We start from the raw sequence: 14,759 nt of genomic DNA on the forward strand, positions 1-14,759 counted from the left end.
AGACGGGCCACATGAGGGTAGGATCCAGGATGTTGCAGCCCCTCCTCCTGTCCCTCCCTTCCTGTCTGCTGGCCCCCCCCCCCGACTTCTCTTTGCAGACTGACTTTCCTCTCTGTTCAATCACCACTTTTCTGCACCCCTGGACTTCAGCTTGCACATCAGATTGGCTTGCAGTGGGTCCAGCTCTGCGTCTGCTTCTGTGCCAGTGTTTCAGGGTCCTGACTCCAAATTTATGGGAAGTGCTCATGTACTGTCTTGGGCCAGGACAGCATTCTTGGTGCCACCTGCTGTCCCTTTATGGGACCACAGGCATACTGGCAATCCAGCTGGGTACACATCAGGGGCTCAGTGAATGTCAGTGGCTTTGGCCCCAGTCCTTCTGGCTTCCTGCAGTCCTTCCTGGGACCCCTCTTGAGCCGGAAAACCATCCCCCAATACATCCCCCAGTTATGAGCTCAGAGTTGTCATCTGGAACACAGAAGACGTGGTTCTGGATGATGTGAATCCACTCACTGGAGAGATGTCAAGTGACATCTATGTGAAAAGGTAGGCCTGTGGAAGGGCTGGCCAATGGCTACCCTACGGGGGAAATGCGAGCAGGGCCTTGGGCTCTCTGAGTCTACAGCCTGTCCCCAAGCCCTCGTGTGCCCAGAGCTTCGTGAGGAACCAAGTTTGGGCCCAACCCTGACGCCCACCTGCCCTGCTGTCCCTTCCCCTGGCCCCAGCTGGGTGAAGGGGCTGGAGCATGACAAACAGGAGACAGATGTCCACTTCAACTCCCTGACTGGGGAAGGGAACTTCAACTGGCGCTTTGTGTTCCGTTTCGACTACCTGCCCACGGAGCGGGAGGTGAGCGTCCGGCGCCGACCTGGACCCTTTGCCCTAGAAGAGGCTGAGTTCCGGCAGCCGGCTGTGCTGGTCCTGCAGGTCTGGGACTATGACCGCATCTCTGCCAACGACTTCCTTGGTACTACTCAGCCTTCTCGACCCTCAAACCCTACCCCTGATTTCTACCCTCATTGTCCACCACCCCTTGCCTCCCTTGTCCCTTGGTTCCCTACTCTTAAGTCACCGCGGAGTCCTGGGATCTCAGACCCAGACCTGACCCTTTGTTCACTGGACTGGGGACAGTAACTTCCATTTGTGTTCACAGTCCCTGCCTCAGTCTGATTTTACCCTAGCCGAGGTCAACCCGGACCCTATGATCCTGACTTTGGCGATCTGACCTCAGTCCGTGGCCCTCTTCTGTTGGGATCGGACCACTGCTGGCAGTTGTGTGGTCCATAGCTGTGGCCTGACAACCATATTTTAACTTTTGGGGCCCCACTTCCAGCCCTGCTATGCAGCCTCCTGGCTGCTGACCAGTTAGACCTGAAGCTCACACCTAACCCAGTGCACTCTGATCCTGCAGGATCCCTGGAGCTGCAGCTCCCAGACATGGTGCGGGGCGCCCGGGACCCTGCACAGTGCTCCGTGCGGCTGGCCCGAGATGGCGCCGCGCCAAGGTGCAATCTGTTCCGCTGCCGCCGCTTGCGGGGCTGGTGGCCTGTAGTGAAGCTTCGAGAGCCAGAGGATGTGGAGCGAGAGGAGCGGGAGGCCAAGGCTGGCAAGAAGAAGAGGAAGAAGAGGAAGGGCAGGCCTGAGGACCTGGAGTTCACGGACTCCGGCGGCAATGTCTACATCCTCACAGTGAGTGCGGCAGGGCAGGGACGCGGGCCCGGCTAAATGCTCGCTTCTGTTCCCAGTGACACCCAAGTGTCCTTTCTTAGGGGAAGGTGGAGGCAGAGTTTGAGCTGTTGACTGTAGAAGAGGCAGAGAAGCGGCCAGTGGGCAAGGGACGAAAAGAGCCAGAGCCCCTGGAGAAACCTAAGTGAGTGGAGCCCAGCAGGACTGAGAAGAGGGCAGAGGGAGGACTGGCAGGGGCTTCTTGGTCATCCTGACTCGGTCCTTCTGCCAACAGCCGCCCTAAAACCTCCTTCAACTGGTTCGTGAACCCACTGAAGACCTTCGTCTTCTTCATCTTGCGCCGGTACTGGCGCATACTGGTGCTCCTGCTCGTGCTGGCACTCATCACGGTCTTCCTCCTCCTGGTGTTTTACACCATGCCCGGCCAGATCAGCCAGGCCATCTTCAGCCCCCTTCACAAGCCCTGACTCCAACTGTCCTGAGACACAAGTCCTTCCTGCCAGTACGAGCTGTCTGAGTTGAGTGCTTTCTTTCAGTAAAACTTAATCACTTGTCCACCGGAGCCGGATATTTGTGTAGGGTGGGCTACCACAGGTGGCAGAGGACACAGGCGTTCCTGAGTAGTTTCAGGCGATGGGGATTTGCTAAAATGCACACGGATGGAAGACCAGAACCTGCTTGGGGGCTCATGGCATCCACTCATTCTCACTGGACAGTCAGCATTCGGGCAGGTCACCTGCTGCCCGTTCCTGGCTGGGACTGGGTCTCCGTGGTTCTGCCATTCCACATGGAAGCACTTTGCTATTTTATTCATTCCTTACTAACCCTAGGAGGGAGCACATCTGTTAGAACACTTCTGGTTGTGAGAAATTCCGATCCTGAGGGAATTTATTGGTTTGGTTGGCTGACTTCAGATGCAGCTAGTCACCAAGACCAGCTCTCTGCCTCTTGGCTTAGCTGTGCCACCCCTGGCAGGTGGTTTCCCCCTCCGGAACTGCAGAATTGCTGCAGCAACCTTGTATTTCCCTCCTTACCACAGAAGGAAAGAAAGTGGCCCTCTTCCCACAGGACCTGGCTTGCTTTGGTAACTGTGGCCAGGGGGAAACTTAGGGTGGGATACTAACCCTCATCCCAAACCACGTAAGCTAGGAGCGTGAACAGCGGTTCCCAGGAAATTCAGGATGCTGTGAACAAGGGGATGGTTCCTGAGTAACCAAATTCAAGGATCACCGTAGCCATGCTGTCACCCCCCATTTCTAGATAACTGGTGTTCACAAAGACACATCACTCTTGGACTATCACAGGGGTCCTGTCATTGTACTGTTCTTTGCATATGTCCATGCTGCTAAGTTGGTACAGTCATTCCCTGAGACATATTCTGATAAGCTGAGCAGGAGTTACCATCCCAGCTTTCTGGGCTACGGTGGTGAGGCCCCTGGACCATAGTTGTCTACATACAGGAAGGGCTAAGGGAAGCCCTGTAAGTCCTGAGCCAGGGCTCTGGTGCTGCCCTGCTCCAAGATGGCCCTTGCTATCTTCCCTACTTGCTTTTCAGTTTTGCTTCCATCAGAAGCCACCAAAGACCAGGATGCACTTTTCTCTGTGTCGAGGGCCGGCACAAGGCTTGGCACAGAGCAGGGTCAGTAAGGTAAGGTCAGGTGACTGAGCCTATGGTCGAGTTCATGGCTGTGGGGTGTAGCTCCAGCTGCAGCTGTCACCAGAAATGGCAAATCCCAACCTTCACTCAGGGCACTGGGGTGTCAGCCACTCCACGAGCCTGAGGACTCTGGACAAGTCCATCTGGTCATAGCAGACAAGGGACTGAGCACTGAGCTATGTAGTAACATCAGTCTGGGACAAATAAAACCCCATTAGGTAGCATATGCCCATGTCGGGCTCCCCAAGGGCATATGGCTCTGACTTGTCAGCCACTTCAATATTGGGCTAAATGATGGGCTGGTCTCAGGGTCCAGCCAGACCCAAGAATCACACAGAGACCAGTGAGTACTATCACAATCAAAATTTATCAACCTGGGGTTGGGGAGATGGGGAGTGTGGGGGATGGAAAAGGCTGAGGAATAGAACCACAGGCCAAAGACAAATAGGAGAAAGAAAAACCAAGGGGAAAGATGACTACGTTGTCTTCCCTAGGTCAATTTTCTTCTGGATGGCACGGGCTGAGTGGTAAATGAGCGAATCGATGAGGCCAGCCACTGGGGGAGAGACAGGGCTAGCACCTTGATCTAGCAAGCCCTGTCACCCAACTGGCCAGACCAGTATCTCTCTTGACCCTTGAAATGCCCCTTCCTCCCCAACCAAAATCTGAGGACCAGGCTTTATACTCCCCTCCTGACTCGCGCCGGAGACACCTGGGGCTTCTTACCAGTGAACATGCCCCCGATAATGGCACACACACCCGTCAGGAAGTGGGTGAAGGACCTGGCAGAGGAAGCAGGGGCTCAGTGGGCACCTCGTTCCCACAGGCCCTGGTCCTGGTCACTCTTGTCCCCATCCTCACCTGTGCTTCTCTGTCAGTTTCACCATCATGGGCGAGAGCTCATACAGCACGAAGACTCCAGGAAGTCCTTGGTCACCCAGCAGCCCATTGGCGACCTTCTCGTGTCTGGTCACAGAGAACTGGTTTGTCCTTAGCACCTAAGGCGGGAGGGAGCCAGGGCCAGAGTTGGTGTACGACCTGGCCCCAAGTCCCAGCCCTGGCCCTGTGCCTACCTCGTCTTGTGCCTTGACTGTGTGGAGGGGACAATGAGGCACCATGTTGGTAATCAACACTTCAAGACCTGGGGACCACCTAGACCTCCCTAGCCCAGCCTTGTCATCCTGATTTCCCCTCTGATCATCAGCTCTTTATAGTTTATCAATCCAAGCTCTATCTGGTGGCTACTTTTCCTAGGGGTTCAGGATGAGAAGCAACTCTCCAAGGCTGTATCCTAAGGTAGAACTGACACCCTTGCCCTCACATTCTACCACCCCATGGAGAGGCTGCTCCACAAACCCCAGCAGGAACAGAACAAGGCCCAGGCAGGCTTGGTCTGCCTAACCCCCAGGCCAGGTCAGACAGTGGGTGGACAGGGGCACTGAAGGAATGGATGGAGTCTGTCTGGCCAGAATAAAGAGCAAGTGCTTCAAATCCAGGCCCTGGGCCTGCCTCTTCCTGTGAGGGCAAGTCATCCACCCTCTGAGCCTCAGGTTTTCATCTACCACATGGGGATATAAGTAGACTTCACCTCCCAGACTGAAGGGACTAAATGAAGTACCTCAAGTGCTTGGCACCAAGCAGGTGACTGACATCTGAGGTCCTTCAAACTCACCTCCCCATCTACTTTCATGTACACTGTGGGCACCACCTTCACGAAATACTGGAACATCATGGAGGCTGTAGGGAAAAGAAAGCACCAGCATGGGTGCCAGGCAGGGCTTTTGCAGCAGGGGGCTACCTCCCAGGCTGGTACCTTGGGGTGCAGTGACATTAGTATGGTCCAGGGGGTTCACAATGCCCGGGTAGTCCTCCCCAAACGACAGGTGCTGGATGTAGTGGGTCATGTTGATCTGTAAGCAATACCAGCCTGAGGCCCAGACAGTCCCCAACCTGTGCAAAGCTCAGTAGTATAGCAGCAGACAAGGATGCCTGGGTGTCTGTGCAAATGGGGAAACAGAGAGGGAGGCAAGGAGGAGACATCCCCAATTCCCATCCAGAAACTCCTCAGTCCACAGTCTCCTGAGGCTCCAGAGGTTAAACACTGGCTTCAGATACACTGGGTACACACAGACCACGAACCAACTCTGAGAGGCAGGAACCAGCTCTGCCTCAAGTCATGAAGGCTGAGGCTGGAGATCTGTAATCTTCAGCTGTACTCCCTTTCTGTTGCAACCTAAATCAAACTCAGCCACTCCAGGGATCTTTTCTTTGGGGCGGGGGAACCAAACTCAGGACCTTGTGCTTGCCAGGCAAATACAGTGCCACTGAGCTAAATCCCCAGCCCACTCCAGGGATCTTTTAAAAAATGCCTATCTGATTATGTTATGATCCTGCTTAAAGTAGGCCAACAGTCTTCCTCTGTGCTTGGAGGAAAGACCGGACTCCTCAGTGTGGCCTCAGAACATGGTGTTCTCTACAGTCCTGCCAATTTCCTCAATCTCACCCATCCACAAAGGCCCATGCAGTTCCTCAGAACTACCACAGGTCTCCTGAGCTTGCCCTGAGGTTCCCTATGACACTCCTGTCCAACCCCATCCTTGCCCCTAGCCCGCTCAGTTGACAGTTTAAGTCACACTCAAACCAGGCATGGTGGTGCATGCCTATCATCCTAGCACTTAGGAGGCTGAGGCAGGAGGAACACCGTGAGTTTGAGGACAGCCTGGGCTCCATAGGGAATTCAAGGGCAGCCTGAACTACATAGCAATAACCTCTCTCAAAAAAAATTAAATAAATAAAAAGCCATTTCGCTCTCCCTAAGATGGGGTCCTCAGTGGAACAGGGCATACTGTTCTCTACGTGCTCCCCCACCTCAGAGTAATGAAAGCAGCAGCCACGCCTCCCACCCAACCTGCCCTCTGTGGTTTCCATCGTACGTACGTTGTCAAGACCGAAGCTCTGCAAGTCATGGACTAGGAGAGAAGGGACAAGTGGTCATCAGGGGGAGCAGGACAGGCTTCCTCTTTCCGCCCTCTGGAGTGCGACCCAGCTGGCTCTTCTTTGACCCCTCATCTCCTTCAAGCCTGGCTCCTCCTGGTCCCGCTTAAGAACAGCTAGAAAAGGTCTGTCCTGGGCCCATGAAGATCTACTCCCTCCTTGGGAGGTCAGTAAACCCCAAACCTCTATTCCCACCAAGGTCTTGCTTGTTCTCAGAAAACAAAACCCACTGATTCTCTCATTAACTGGAGCTAACCGTCAGTCACTGAACCCCAGTGCTTGGGATGTAAGAATACTAAACTCTCCTCTGCTCCTAGCTCAAAGCTCCCCAAAGGGAATCCCATGGGCACCCTGTACCAACTGTTCCAGAACAAGTTATTTCTGCCTTCTAACCCCAACTGCTCCTGCTGCAAGGAAGCCTACCTCAAAGACACACCCCAGTGCTTTTGATGGTCACCCATCAGGCAAACCAGAGAAGGGCCCAATCTCAAACCCATCCAAACCTCCCCCATCCTAGGAGGGCAGCTGCCCCAGAAGTAGGAGCTTGGCCTCCCTGGGGGACAGGGCCACTTACTCTCCACAGCATGTACTGCAGCATGGGGAGGGAAGGAGAGAGAAGGGAGGAAGAGAACAATGATGAGAATTATGGAGCAAGATATATGGCAGGAGAGAGGACTGGAATATTCCTGTCTCAGCAACAGGGTCTGCCCTGGCTAACAAGCTTCTTCCTAGTGCCCTCCTTAGTGAGCCCTTCCCTGGTCACAGAAGAATACAAGATGGCTTGGGGAACAGAAGTATGCTGGACCAAAAGAAAAAAGGACCTAGGACATGCCTGAAAGCCCCTTTCCTAGCTGTGTGATCTTGGGGAAACCACTGCCCTTTCTGGCTCTGTGTTCTCTTCTGCAAAGGGCTGTTATGAGGACCCGGTAGGATCCAAAGTAGGAAAATACTTGGTAAACTTAACAATATAGACGATACCACCTCACCCATATCACTAGTCAACCTGGCTGTCAGAGAGTAGCTTTCCAGGCCTCAATTCAGGCAGATCTCTGGCCTGGGCAATGGCAGCTTTGTGTCCGAACACCCTTCCACATGGTCCACAACTCGGACGACGGCCCCCAGGAGAGGAGCAGAGATGCCCTGCCTCTTCGGCACTGCCTCCTCCAGAGTGCCTGCAGGCCTCACGCCTGCACTTGACACTGATGGACAATGGTCGTCACTGATCGTCTTCTTGCACCCTTCCCTGCCCGCTCCAGAGTATCTAACCCTGCTTTTACTCATCCTTCCAGCCACCCATTCTCACGATGCCTTGAACTTGCTGAGCACATTCTCGCCTTTGGGACTGGCATTTATAGATAAACACATTGCTGGATCCTCACTCTCCTCAGGTCTTTGCTCAAATACAGTCTTTGCCTGACTGCCCTAATTAAAATGGCAGGACAGAGGACTGGAATATTCCTGTCGCAGCAACAGGGTCTGTCATAGCCCTCATCTCCGTCTTCATCTTATGTCCTTTCAGTCCATATTACTTAATACATACCCCTTTACATACTACATTATTTTACATACTTATTTATTATCTGTTTCTTTACTAGAATGTCCTGAGGTCAGGGAACTTATGGACTATTGGATCTTACCATTTTGACCAATGGTGGTGAATTTATGGTACATGTGCTGCAGCTGGCTATTTGTATCACTGACAGCTCTAGAAGGTTCATCATCACTGATCTAGACTAACACATGACACATGATAAGTGATTGATTACTAAATGGCTAGTGAATGCATCAATGAATGAATCAGGATAAATCTCACTTATCATTCCTGAGAGGGAAGTACTGTATTAGCATCCCCACCTTACAGAAGATGACATTAAGTAGAGTTCCATAATTCCCAAATATGACACAGCAGAACCTGTGCTCTGACCCAGCTTTGCTTCCTTAAAACCTCACACAGAGGTCATCTGTATTAAGTGCTACCACTTAAACAAGTGCCTACAACAAGCAGGCTCTGTGCTATAATCTTCTTGGTTTTCTTTTTTGTAGTATTGGTGATTGAACCTAGAAGCCTTGCATGCCAGGCAAGTAAGTAGTGCTCTACCACTGAGCTACATACTCGACCCCTAAAAATCTTTAACCTGCCCAAATATCCTGAGGTATAAGTACTATCATCTCCATTTTACAAAGAAGGAAATTGAAGCTAAAAAGAATAGAAATTTCCCAAAGTTACACAGCCAGTAAGATTTGAAACTGATATGTGAAACCAGGTAGTCTGGCTCCTCAGTCTGTCCTCTTAACCACTGAGGTGCCGGCACACTCTGGGCCAAAGACAAAAGAACACCAGGAAGAGAGGGCACTCCAACTCGCCAGGAGGGCATCCAGGGTCTCAACTGCCCCACGGATGCAGGGCCACTCACCATGAACATGTGACTGCTGGAAGCTCTTCCCAGGGGCAAAGTGAAAGTTTCCAGCCACCTGTAGGGAATATTTCCTCTCATTCTCCAGCAGTGTTCTCTCGACCTCCTGAGGACCTGAGTGGGTCCTCAGTTCACTGTGAAGCTCTGTTGACCCAGCTCAGTGCAGCTGCCCTCAATCCCTCTTGGTACCTTGTTCACTTCCAAGAAGCCATACACCTGGCAGCCTTCATTCTTCTGCTCCTGCATCTTCTGGCTGAAGCCTTCTCGCCGGCACTGCTCAATAGTGTCTGGGTTCTTGAAGGCCCAGCCTCGACGGCGGTAGGCCTCCCGCACATCTTCACAGGTGTTACAGCACCTGGAGCACAGGGGACAGGGCTGAGAGCATGACCAGCACAGGGACCACAGGAAATAAAGGCTGAGCCGTTCTGCAGTCCTTCCTGCTACAGAGCCTCTGCCTGCCTCACCCCCGACCATCAGGTCTGCTCCAGTGTTTCCTCAGTGGCAGCAGGGTTGTTCAAAATTCATGTTCCCATTCTGTTTGGGTGCTGAACAGATGTTGGACAAATCATGATGGCTGCAAAACAGTGAATGTTCTTAATGCCACTGAATGGTACACCTACAAATAGTTAAAAAGGGGCCGGGGTGCAGCTTAGTGGTAGAGTGCCTGCCTAACATTTGTTTATTTACTTCTGGTATCTGGGATTGAACTCAGGACCTTGTGCTTGCCAGTCAGGTATGGCAACACTGAGCTATACCCCCGGCCCCCTGCCTAACATCTGAGGAACTGGGTCTGATTTCCAACACCACAGGATAAAAAAAAAAAAGATTGATAAATTTTATGTTACATGTATTTTACCACCAAAAAAAGCTTCTTCTCCTTTTTTTTTTTTGGCACTGCTGGAGATCAAAATCAGGGCCTCAACACATGCTAGTATATGCCAGCCTAACTCTTAGAAACTTAAAAAAATTTTTTTTTCCCAGGCCTTACCCAGACCTACTGACTCAGCCTCTTAAGAGGTCAGAGCCAGCGAAACAATACAACAGTGAGCAGACACTGGGGGCCTAAGATCTGGGCTGGGCCTTCCCCATCAGGGCTTCATATACAATATACGTTTAGTTTTTGTATGATCTATGTAGTGAGGTGATATGGCTGGGCCTGAGGACACAGTGCCAGAAGCCAGGTAAATGAACTTCAGAGACCATCTCTGTCCATTTTTCGAGGGTGAAAAGCAGGGACCACTTGAGCCTTCCTAGGTCTGAAGCTCCCAGGCAGGGCCTTAATTATTTGCACCAGATCACTAACTGAGGAATGCACCCCATCTTCTCTTAAGTTCTTGGTATGACCTTCCCACCTGCCAGTCTCACCAACCCTGAGGTTGGCTAACAGGCAGCATCTGATGGGATTCCGCCCCCTGGGTATGGCTCACTTGATGTCTTCCGACTCAGCACCATAGCAGCTCTCACAGCGATCAGGATTCAGGGAATCTGGGTCAAACACCGTCACCTCGACTTTCCCAAGCTCTAAGGGAAGGGCAAGGGCACAGACATCAACTGGGGGCACAGATAGTGACATCTCTAGCCCTATTTCCTGCACAGGTCCAGAGCCATCAGTTTGGGGATCTTGAAGTTAAAACAGTAGCTAACATTTACATATGTAGTAGTATGGGTCAGGCATTAAGCACCTCTATATATCTATATCTGTTAAGACTTTTAATAAAAAGTAATAAGACTGGGCGTGGTGGTCCATGCCTGTAATCCTAGCACTCTGGGAAGCCAAGGCAGGAGGACTGTTAAGTTCAAGCTAGCCTGGGCAACTCAGTGACTTAGTAAGACCCTGTATTTAAGGAAAAATAGGGCTGAGATGTTGTTCAATTCCCAGTTCCACACACTCACACACACACACACACACACACACACACACACACAAACATTAACAGTAAATACTAAACACTAGATACAGATCACTGTACTTCACATACATTGTCTCATTTCAACCCCACAGTGACTCTATGAAGACAGACATGAAGCTGAGGAATAACACACAGTGCTTGGTACAGGAAGCTGCTTAGAGTAACAAAAGGAGGCTAAAAGTTACTTTATACATATAGATGCTCTTCAATTTATGATGGGGTTGGGGTTAAGTACTGATAAACCATTATAAGTTAAAAATATGGTAAGTTGAAAATGCATCTAATACATCTAACCTACACCATAGCTTAGCCTATCCTGCCATAAACATGCTCAGATGACTTAAATTAGCCTAAAGTTGGGCAAAACTACCTAACACAAAGCCTAAAATTTTTTATAAAATCCTCATTATTTACTGAATACTATACTAAAAGTGAAGAATAGAATAGCTACAAGAATATACTTTTGCACCATCATCAAGTCAAAAAATCTTAGGCCAGATAACTAGGGGACCCACTGTTTTATTTGATCCTTTAATCCACGGGATGAGGTACTACTATTTATCACTTTATAGTTGAGGCTCACAGACTGCAAGAGACAAAAACAGACCTTGAGAACTAAATTATTAACCTTGAACTGCCTGCATTCCAAAAGGAAGAATACTGAGGGTTGAATGCAGCCAAAGGGCGAGGGAGACAAATACTCAGGAAGCTTGGGTTTATCTGAAGGAGCTGGACCAAGGCAGCAGCATATAAAGTCCATCCTCAAGCTTCTGTTACACAAACTACAATAAACAGAACAAAAGCCATGTAAAGTACCCAACTCGAATATAAAAGCTAGAAATACTGCTCTGCTTTTGTTTTTCCCTCAATACCAGGGATTGAATCAAGGGCTTTGTGCTTTCTAGGCAAGTACTGTAGTACTGAGCTGTATCCTCAACCTTTTGAGACAGTGTATCCTTAAATTGCCGAGGCTGGGCTAGAACTTTTGATCATCCTGACTCAGAATCCTGAGTAGCTAGGATTACAGGAGCGTGCTACCATGGCTGGCTCCACTCTACTTCTTTTTTGTTTGTTTCTGTACCAAGGATCGAACACAGGACCTTGCTCTTGTAAGGCAGGTACAATGCCACTGAGCTAAATCCTTTTTTGGTTTTTTGAGACAGGGTCTTGCTATGTAGTTAAGGCTGCCCTTGAATTTACTACATAGCCCAAGCTGGGCTGGAACTTGCAGAGATCCTCCTGTCTCAGCCTCCCAAGTGATGGGATTACAGGTGTATGGTACCCTGGGAAGTAAGTTGACTTTCTAGTCTTTAATATGTCAATGAGCCTGCCATAGACCCCTTGCCAGAAGGTAAGACTTGGGTATATCCAGCTCTAGGATCTGAGATCCAGCCCCCTGCCTTGGTTACCATGCCTCTCAGCCTCTGAGCTCACGGGGATGCCATCCTTGTCTAGTCGTTTTTTGAACAGGTTGTGTTCCACATCCAACTGCTGCTCCCCAGCCACATCCATGGCATCAATGCTCAAATCTGAAAACAGGAAATCAAGTTTAAATACCAGAACCTTAGCGCGTGGGGGTCTGGATTTTGGAGGAAAGGAACCTGTCTGGGGCAGGACAGGAGCCAGAACTGGTTTAGGGGAAGGAGGTTGTCCTGTGTTCCAGTTCTGAATCCAAGGCTGGATGTGAGAATCTGGAAGCCCACTTGGAAACCCTGGCATCTCCAACTCCCACCCTCCGGAGATACTCACAGGCACAAGGCATGTGCGGGAAAAGAACATCGATGTTGATCTTCAGTTTATCTCCCCGTGACTTGTCCACGTAGAGTTCAGGATGCACCTGGGGCGGCGCTACGTCAGTCAGATTGGGCCCCAAGCCCTTCCCCACTCCCATCCCGAAGGTCCTACCTTAGAATGACCCGCCCGCCCACGTGCTAGGCCGCGCCACTTACCTCTGTGGTGAGGTAATACTGCAGCTCCGACAGGAACAGTAACAGCATGAGAAGGCCGCTGACGATGGTCACTGCCGGGCGGGGAGCGAGGGTCAGAATGGCCTCTGTTCCACTCTCTCGCACACCAGCAGGCCGTCCAGAGTCCAGGCGCCCGGGCCAAGCTCTAGGACACCCCGCTCCCCGCAACCGCACCCCTGCCGCGGCCTACCCGTGGCGCCCCCGCAGGTCTTGACCCGGAAGTCGTCCAGAGTCTTGGGGTAGGCATCGAACTGTTTGAGCTTCCCCAACGCCTCCATGGGGACCGGCCGGAAAGGAGATGCCAGCCCGCCCGCCCCGGCAGCCTCTTGTTTCCGGCCGGGAGCCGGAGCCACGCCCCTTGCTTCCCTCACGCAGGCGCAGCAATTCGCGCGCCTGGCCCCACCCCCACCTCTAATCTGACAGACTGCTCCGCCCACCGATGTTGCCACGCCCCCTTGTGCTAGAGCTGCGTCTGGCACGCTGCTGTGAAAGCTTGGTGGTTTGCACTGTACTTCGCGGATTAAGGTCCTGGGCGGAGGTCTCTGCCGGCTAGAAATACTGTAGCAGTAGCGGCCTTCGGTAGTCTTGTGCTAGGAACCGTGTCAAGTGTTTCATTTCAAATCTCTTGCATCTTTTTTTTTTTTTGTTTTTCGAGACAGGGTCTCACTGTGTAGTTGAGACTGACCCAGAACTCACTATGTAGCCCAGGCTGGTCTTAAACTCACAGCGATCCTCCTGACTCAGCCTCCCTAGTGCTGGGATTACAGGCGTGCGGCACCACGCCCGGCTTCTTGCATCTCTTAGAACAGCGGATGTTCAGGGTCCCTGCAATGACCAGCAGCGTCATTATCACCTTGGAATTGGTTAGAAATGCAAACAAGTGGGGCCCACATACTGAGTCAACAAGTGTAGGAGTGGCGCTGTGGTGATTCTGATGTTGTTAAGGGGTGAGAATCTCTGCCCTGGAAAGTGGGTGTTAGCTTCGTTTCCCAAAGAGCAGACTGATTAATAGCAGGACTTTAATCCAACCCGGTTCTTCTAGACCTCAAGATATTCTGGGAACGAGGGCTTCATGGTTTGGTTTTACGTCCCGGTGGTTTTAAGTACTGCTTTCTGGGTTGCCCTAAATTATTTTCTAGACCCTGGGCTCCTCACTGTTGTGTGCCACCCCTCCAGGCATAGACTCAAATGTGTGGAGCTTAAACTCTCCAAGCATTGCACCCCATTGTCCGGAAAGGAACAGCTCCCACAGTAATACAACCAAGGTGCCCCCAAAGTTTCGTTTGTCCAGAGGTGGGTTGGGGGAGGTGTTGGATCATGGGGGTGCTATACTCATGATGCGTTCACAGTGGAACGTGCTACCAGGAGTCCTGTGGGAAGAGGTGGGTCACAGGGGCCTTGCCTTTGGAGTGTCTCTCTCTGTCTCTCTCCCTCCCCACCTTCCTGCTTTCTGTGTTCCTGGCTGCCATGAGTTGAGCAACTTTCCTCCACCCTACCCTTCCACCAAGCTATTTCTGCTTTGTAACCAACCAGTGATAGACTGAACCTTCTGAAACTGTGAGCCAAAATAAACCTCTCCTTAAATTGTGTGTGTCAGTAATGAGAAGGCTGGCAGAGAAGGTGTCAAGGAAAAAGAAACTAATGGATTTGGATATCATAGGAGAGAGGGGATCATACATATATGTGTGTGTATATATATATATATATACATATATGTATGTATGTATATATATTGGTATGGGGAATCGAACTCAGGTCCTTGCGCTTTTGAGGCAGGCGGCAGAACCCTGAGCTAAATCCCTGGCCTTCATTTCAGAGCCAATTAAAAAACTCCATACTTTACTTTTTAATCATTTTAACTAGTTTCGAGGGTCTCCTCTCAAGTGATATAGGAATTGTCTCCCCTGGCATCTTCCATCTCAGCGCAGTCAGCATGCTCTAGGAGGGTGAGCAAACGGATGGGTAGGCAGGATAGGAGAGACTGGAGGGATGTGAAATGTAGAGGTTTGGGAAGCTGTGGAGGCAAACAGGACAGAAAGAAGCTGGTGACTTCTGTGGCCTTGGAGACACAACCTTCCAGGCAGAGAAGCCAGGGTGCTGCCTGCCACATGAGCCATTGCTTGAGCCAGAC

General features: G+C 51.1%; 2 protein-coding genes across 3 annotated transcripts in view; one reads left to right on the forward strand and one right to left on the reverse strand.

Annotated features, from left to right (window-relative positions):
* Positions 1–2,231, forward strand: part of LOC104873416 (fer-1-like protein 4) — a 38,858-nt gene extending 36,627 nt beyond the window's left edge. Inside the window, exons 40-44 of the mRNA XM_019209910.2 lie at positions 448–546; positions 726–967; positions 1,412–1,689; positions 1,770–1,870; positions 1,961–2,231. Of these exons, the coding sequence (XP_019065455.1) occupies positions 448–546; positions 726–967; positions 1,412–1,689; positions 1,770–1,870; positions 1,961–2,153 (913 nt within the window). The 3' untranslated portion in view covers positions 2,154–2,231. The remainder of the gene's footprint in view (positions 1–447; positions 547–725; positions 968–1,411; positions 1,690–1,769; positions 1,871–1,960) is intronic.
* A 1,460-nt stretch (positions 2,232–3,691) lies between these two features.
* On the reverse strand, positions 3,692–12,977 carry Ergic3 (ERGIC and golgi 3). Of its 2 annotated transcripts, XM_010639951.3 has the most exons (14): positions 12,819–12,977; positions 12,611–12,681; positions 12,411–12,498; positions 12,071–12,190; positions 10,179–10,272; positions 8,941–9,106; positions 8,752–8,809; positions 6,912–6,926; positions 6,281–6,312; positions 5,157–5,253; positions 5,016–5,080; positions 4,205–4,341; positions 4,070–4,125; positions 3,692–3,899 (listed from the first exon to the last, which is right to left on the reverse strand). In XM_010639951.3, exons 1-14 carry the CDS (start codon positions 12,904–12,906, stop codon positions 3,820–3,822), a joined length of 1,167 nt encoding a protein of 388 aa, XP_010638253.1. In that variant the 5' UTR covers positions 12,907–12,977; the 3' UTR covers positions 3,692–3,819. The 2 variants fall into 2 exon arrangements, with proteins under 2 accessions (XP_010638253.1, XP_010638254.1); XM_010639952.3 differs by lacking the exon at positions 6,912–6,926 and having other exon boundaries at positions 12,819–12,976.
* Between the last annotated feature and the right edge of the window lie 1,782 nt (positions 12,978–14,759).

This window comes from Fukomys damarensis, unplaced genomic scaffold (genome assembly GCF_012274545.1).
Source record: "Fukomys damarensis isolate Sample0158 unplaced genomic scaffold, DMR_v1.0_HiC HiC_scaffold_22, whole genome shotgun sequence".
In the NCBI taxonomy this organism is placed as follows: Eukaryota; Metazoa; Chordata; class Mammalia; order Rodentia; family Bathyergidae; genus Fukomys; species Fukomys damarensis.